Below are 6707 nucleotides of genomic sequence, written 5' to 3' on the forward strand. Positions count from 1 at the left end.
TTTTTTTTTTTTTTTTTTTTTTTTTTTTACTTTACAAAGGGTTTATTGGGGTGTTGAATGTATTTTCGACTCAGCAGTATTTTTGAGTTATAATGGGTTTATTGGAATATAACCCCACTGTAACTCAAGGAGTACCTATAATGTCTTCTACTGAGACAGAGGCAGCCATGGAAACGTGCTCCAAAGCAGATGCATAAACCATGAGTGGAAGGACAGAAATGAAGCCCCCAAAGAATAATGAAATACTACCCTTAATTTTTTATAAGCTTGCTTCCATTACCTACCTTAAGCCCTCAAATACTAACCCCTCCCACATCCACCCTGTTCCCAAACCATTATATACAGTAAGACCACATGGAATACTTACAAGGAGTTCAACTAAGCTCTTGGCACCTTTTCCAGAATCGGGACCAAACAATGTTTCTGTAGGTTCTGCAAACTGTGGTACATTTTTCCTATGCTCAAACCAAGGTAGTGGCTGCCCACCCTTTTCAGAGCTGCAACAGCTTTCAGGATGTGTATCTTTGGTCTTGTCACGGTGAAACACTGTGTGCACGGTATTTCCTGAGGTCTCTCGATTACCTGGATCTGTAATACAGCTTCCAAGCTTCTGGATCTGATACCACAGCAAAGGATTTCACAGGTAAAAAGGCATGAAATAATAGCAATTATTCTTTAAAGAAAAAAAAAAAAAAAAGCCAGGCACAGTGGCTCACACTTACAATCTCAGCACTTTGGGAGGCCAAGGCAGGTGGATCACCTGAGGTCAAGCGTTCAAGACTAGCCTGGCCAACATGGCAAAACACCATCTCTACTGAAAACACAAAAATTAGCCAGCCATGGTGGCATGTGCCTGTAATCCCAGCTACTTGGGAAGCTGAGGCAGGAGAACTGCTTGAACCTGGGAGACAGAGGTTGCAGTAAGCCAAGATTGTGCCACTGCACTCTAGTATAGGTGACAGAGTGAGACTCCATCTCAATAATAATTAAAAAAAAAAAAAAAATCCTGACATAGTATTAAACCTTTAGAAGGAATACTAAGTAATAGCAACAGCAGGCATTCATTTACCAGGCACTTACTATGTACTAGACACTATGCCACACCTGCCAATATACATTCACTTCACCTTATTAGAACCTAATATGACAGGGACTAAACAAATTGTTTAAGATTACATAGCTTATAAAAGTATAAAAAGAAGAATTGAATTTCTGACTCACAAGGACTGTTGGACAAATGACCACATCTCTCTGTGCCCCCGACACACACTCTCACACGATGAGCAACAAATGGAACTGCATAAAGAACTCATTCTTAAAAAAGTAAATCCTAGCAGCTAAGCTACACATATGCCACTCCAAGGAAAACAAGTGTTCTCTCAACAGCAAAGGTTTAAGAATTATAAGTTATGACACTTACATGTTCATCACATTTCAATATCTTGCTTTTCTTTTTCTTCTTTTTATTTTTTCCTTTTATGTTGTTCTCTTCGGAATTTGCCCAACATTCAACACAACTATCACCATCATCCTCTTTGTCTTCACAGTGATGAACACAGGAGTCATCACCTGCAGAAATCAATAATCCTTCTTAGTTACGTTAACTCAGCCATGTAGTAGAAATAACTGGGAAACTTAATGTGAACCTACCGTGTTCATCATGATTACAAATGCCTTCAGTGCAGGCAACATCTGAACCCTCCCGAGAACCTGTTTCACTCCCTTCCATGCTAGATGAATATCCACAATCACTACCATTACAGTGTGGAGATAAGCCTGAGAATAAATCAAGTGAGAGTTACAATTAACATACCAATAAGTATATTAGGACAAAGAGTGAACCCATTGGGGACCACAGAAAAATCTCATAATTAACGGCTTATTAAAAGTAGAACATTTCCAATGAAGGATTTTTTTTTTTAAAGTAGAAAGTAAATTAAATAATGAAAATACGATTAGGAATTTACCATTTTTTGTTTTTGTCAAAAAATACGTCAAAGAACATAAAGAAAAAGGAAATTAAGTATCTGACTAAATTATATGATATTCTTGGGACTATAAAGCAGTTTTAAAATTCCAGCTCACAGAATCTCTAAAAGCTCTTACATTTGACATTAAGAAAGAATAGCGTTAACAGTTGATTTTAAAAACAAACTATTTACTCACCTTTCTTTATTTTAGGGGACCCCAAAAGATTGCCACTGCTAGGACAGGTACATGATGTATTTTCATTGGTAACAATTACTTCTACACAAGTATTACCATCTTCAGTACTGCCACAGGCTTTGCAGCTGCTATTTTCTATGAAGTCTGTTTCCTTTAAGGATCAACATTAAGAGACAGTCAAGAGCTTTACTCCGTAACAGCTATACTTTATTCCCTAGATCAAAACTATTTTCATCATAACACTAAGATGTGGTGTTTTCATTATACCGACACTTACATTGACAGTACAAAAGTAATGGTGGGTAAAGATAGTCATCCTTAGCATGAATCAAGACAGTGCCAACCAAGGTGTACTTAGAATCACTGTATTCTTTTTTTTTTTTTTTTTTGAGACGGAGTTTTGCTCTTGTTGCCCAGGCTGGAGTGCAATGGCGCGATCTTGGCTCACTGCAACCTCCACCTCCCAGCTTCAAGCGATTCTCCAGCCTCAGCCTTCCCAAGTAGCTGGGATTATAGGCATGTGCCACCAAGCCCAGCTAATTTTGCATTTTTAGTAGAGATGGGGTTTCTCCATGTGGGTCAGGCTGGTCTCGAACTCCTGACCTCAGGTGATCCACCCACCTCGGCCTCCCAAAGTGCTGGGATTACAGGCATGAGCCATCATGCCCAGCCGAATCACTATATTCTTCAACTGTCAAGTGCTCTCACAAAAATAGATATTTCACTTATGAATGTCTTTGAGGAAGCTGTAAAAATATTAATTGTATTAAATATCAACCACAAATACATATGCTTTTTCCTTTTTTTTTTTTTTGAGTAGGGTCTCCCTCTGTCACCTAGGCTAGAGTACAGTCGTACAATCATGGCTTACTGCAGTCTCAAACTCTTGGGCTCAAGCAATCCTCCTGCCTCAGTCTCTGAAGTCGCTAGGACTACAGAAGCACACCACCAGGACTACTTTTTTTATTCATTTGTAGAGATAGGGTTTCATTATGTTGCCCAGGCTAGTCTTGAATTCCTGGCCTTAAGCAATCCTTCTGCCATGGCTTCCCAAAGTGCTAGGATTACAGGCATGAGCCTCCACGCCCTGACAACAGAAATCTTTTTAATAGTCTATGTGGGGCCAGGTGCAGTGGCTCATACCTGTAATCCCAGCACTATGGGAGGCTGAGGCAGGTGGATCACTTGAGGTCAGAAGTTCAAGACCAGCCTAGCCAAGATGGTGAAACCCTGTCTCTACTAAAAACACAAAAATTAGCCAGGCAAGGTGGCAGGTGCCTGTAATCCCAGCTACTCAGGAGGCTGAGGCAAGAGAATTGCTTGAACCGGGACAGCAGAGGGTGCAGTGAGCCAAGATTACACCACTGCATTCCAATGTGGACCACAGAGTGAGACTCTGTCTCAAAAAAAAAAAAAGTCCATGTGACAAACTTCGAGAAATATGCTTAAAGCACTTCTGTTGCAGCTGTCTCAAGGAAATGTACTTGTGCAACTTTTTGAGGTGCAAGCTGAACTTTTTTCCTAGAACATCAAGTTCACTTGAAAGAATAACTGAGAGACAAACTATAGTTATTCAGACTTAGATATTTAGCAGGCATTTTCTCAAAAATGAATGAAGTCAGTCTGCTACTTCAAGAGAAACAATGAACAACAACTGTTGTCAATGATAAAATTCAAACACTGAAACAACAATCAGAATTTTGGCCTTGCAACCAGCAGTACTATGAACTTGAAGCTTCCTAATACTTACTTAGACTTTTCTGACCTGCATAACTCAGTGAACTTTGAAATAAATTCCAATGCATGATGTTACGAAACAATGCATGAGTAAAAGATCTATTCAAAGTCCAATATAGTCCAATGGATTCTACTTTAACAGAGTACAAAAAGGTCATTGATAAGGCGTCAGATTCCATATTGCAATGAATCTTTTAGAAACTACCACTGGTGAAAGTGTAGTATCGAAGAATATCCACAACTATCTGAAAAGTTTTACATTAAAATGCTGCTCCCAGCCAGGCATAGTGGCTCACTCCTGTAATCCCAGCACTTTGGGAGGCAGAAGTGGGCAGACTGCCTAAGCTCAGGAGTTCCAGACCAGCCTGGGCAACATGGCAAAACCCCGTCTCTACTAAAAATACAAAAGAAAATTAGCCGGGCATGGTGGTAGACACCTGTAGTCCCAGCTACTTGGGATGCGGAGGCACGAAAATTGCTTGAACCCAGGAGGCGGAGGTTGCAGTGAACCAAGATCTGCCACTGCAATCCAGCATGGGTGACAGAGCGAGACCCTGTCTCCAAAATAAAATACTTTTCCTACCATATATATCTGTGTGAGACTAGACTTTTCTTCATATGCTTCAACCAAACCAATAAATGGAAACAGACTGAATGCAGAAGCAGATACAAGAATCTAGCTTATTCGGTTGGGCTCAGTGGCTCACGCCTATAATACCATCACTTTGGGAGGCTGAGGCAGGCGGATCATGAGGTCAAGAGATCGAGGCCATCCTGGCCAACATGGTGAATCCTGTCTCCACTAAAAATACAAAAATTAGCTGGGCATGGTGGTGCACAACTGTAGTCCCAGCTACTCGGGTGGCTGAGACAGGAGAATCGCTTGAACCTGGGAGGTGGAGGTTGCAGTTAGCCGAGATCGTGCCACTGCCCTCCAGCCTGGCAACAGAGCGAGACTCTGTCTCACAAAAACAAAAAACAAAACAAAACAAAACAAAACAAAAAGAACCTAGCTTATTCCTTTTAAGACTAACATTAAAGATGTCTGCAAAAAAAATATAATACCATTCTTCTCACTCTCATTTTAGAAAATATTTTTGAAAAAATATTTAGTCAACATTATTTTTGAAGGAGTTTAAAATTTATCTTTTAATTTCTACTACAGTAAATACTGGTAAGTATAACCCACATAAACAAAAGCTCATTGAGTACTTTAATTTTTAAGAATATAAAGGGATCCTAAGACCAAAAAGTTGAGAACTGCTCTAGGTCATGCACAGAGGTGGCTTTCTACATTTTGACTTTGATCTAATAGTACATTAAAGTCAGGTAAAGAGATAATTACCAAACATTGTCTTTATAAAACAAAGACATGACATTAAAATTCTGGCTTATACAGACTACAGTAGGAAAAAAGCTGATATAAAAACTGCAGGAGCTCACAACTGGAAAAGCATAGTAAAAATGCCCAAATCTAGCAAAACGCAATACAGTCAACCCTCCGTATCTGTGGGTTCTGCATCCATAAATTCAACCAAGAATTGAAAATATTTGGGGGGGAAAAAATCAACCTGTATCTGTACTGAACATGTACAGACTTTTTTCTTGTCCTTATTTCCTAAACAATACAGTATAACAACTATTTAAACAGCTTTTAATTTATTTACTTTGAGAAAGTCTCACTCTGTCGCCCAGGCTGGAATGCAGTCGCACGATCTCGGCTCACAGCAACCTTTGCCTCCTGGGTTCAAGAAATTCTCATGCCTCAGCCTCCCAAGTAGCTGGGATTACAGGCGTGAGCCACCATGCCCAGCCCTACATAGCTTTTACGTTGCATTAGGTATTATAATTTAGAGATAATTTAAGAATACAAGAGGCCAGGCATGGTGGTTCATGCCTGTAATTCTAGCACTTTGGGAGGCTGAGGTGGGAGAATTGCTTGAGCCCACAGGCTCGAGACCAGCCTGAACAACATGGTGAAACTCCATCTCTACAAAAAATACAAAAAATTAGCTGGGCCTGGTGGGGTGCGCCTGTAGTTCCAGCTACTTGGGAAGCTGAGGTGGGAAGATGACATGAGCCTGAGAGATGAACACTGCAGTGAGCCATGACTGTGCCACTGCACTCCAGTCTGGGTGACAGAGTGAGACCCTGTCTCAGAAATAAAAGTATAAGGACGATATGCATAGACTATATGCAAATATTATACCATTTTACATCAGGAACTTGCACATCTGCAGATTTTGGTATCTACAGGAAGTCCTGGAATCAAACCCCACAGATACCAAGGTACGACCGTACTTTTTTATTATTTAAAAAAAAAATAGAGAGAGATAGGGATCCCACTATGTTGCCCAGGCTGGTCTTGAACTCCTAGGCTCAAGTGATCCTCCAGCCTGGGCCTCCCAAAGTGCTGGGATTACAAGCATGAGCCACCACACTTGGCCTGTACTTCTATCTAAAAGCAATACATACACACTTAAGAGCTGATATTAAGAAGTATTACCTTCTCTTGGCTTACTTCCTTTTCATCTGCTGTTTGTAAGGGAGTAGGAATATCACACACACACTTATTTTTTCGTCTATTCTTCCGTTTTTGGCGTTTCTTTTCTTGCTTGAGTTCTCTTACTCGTTCCTCTTCTGAAAATTCCTCACAAAGTTGTTCCAATCTGCTAATACCCTGTACTTTTTCCACGGTCATCTATTATAAAAATAAGGTTGAGGGTGAATATTGATCAGAACTTCGTTTTTTTGTTTTGTTTTGTTTTTTTGTTTTTGTTTTTGAGACAGAGTCTTGCACTGTC

The 6707-nt window shown here is 40.1% G+C and overlaps 1 protein-coding gene across 2 annotated transcripts in view; it reads right to left on the reverse strand.

The window, feature by feature from the left end:
- Positions 1–6707, reverse strand: part of GGNBP2 (gametogenetin binding protein 2) — a 52565-nt gene that overhangs the window by 5753 nt on the left and 40105 nt on the right. For both annotated transcript variants that reach the window (XM_011990237.1, XM_011990236.1), the window contains exons 8-12: positions 6410–6604; positions 2167–2317; positions 1651–1776; positions 1421–1569; positions 368–616 (exon numbers count right to left, since the gene is read on the reverse strand). In XM_011990237.1, the coding sequence (XP_011845627.1) occupies positions 368–616; positions 1421–1569; positions 1651–1776; positions 2167–2317; positions 6410–6604 (870 nt within the window). The remainder of the gene's footprint in view (positions 1–367; positions 617–1420; positions 1570–1650; positions 1777–2166; positions 2318–6409; positions 6605–6707) is intronic.

The sequence above is a fragment of the Mandrillus leucophaeus genome, unplaced genomic scaffold (genome assembly GCF_000951045.1).
Source record: "Mandrillus leucophaeus isolate KB7577 unplaced genomic scaffold, Mleu.le_1.0 Scaffold374, whole genome shotgun sequence".
Lineage (NCBI taxonomy): Eukaryota > Metazoa > Chordata > Mammalia > Primates > Cercopithecidae > Mandrillus > Mandrillus leucophaeus.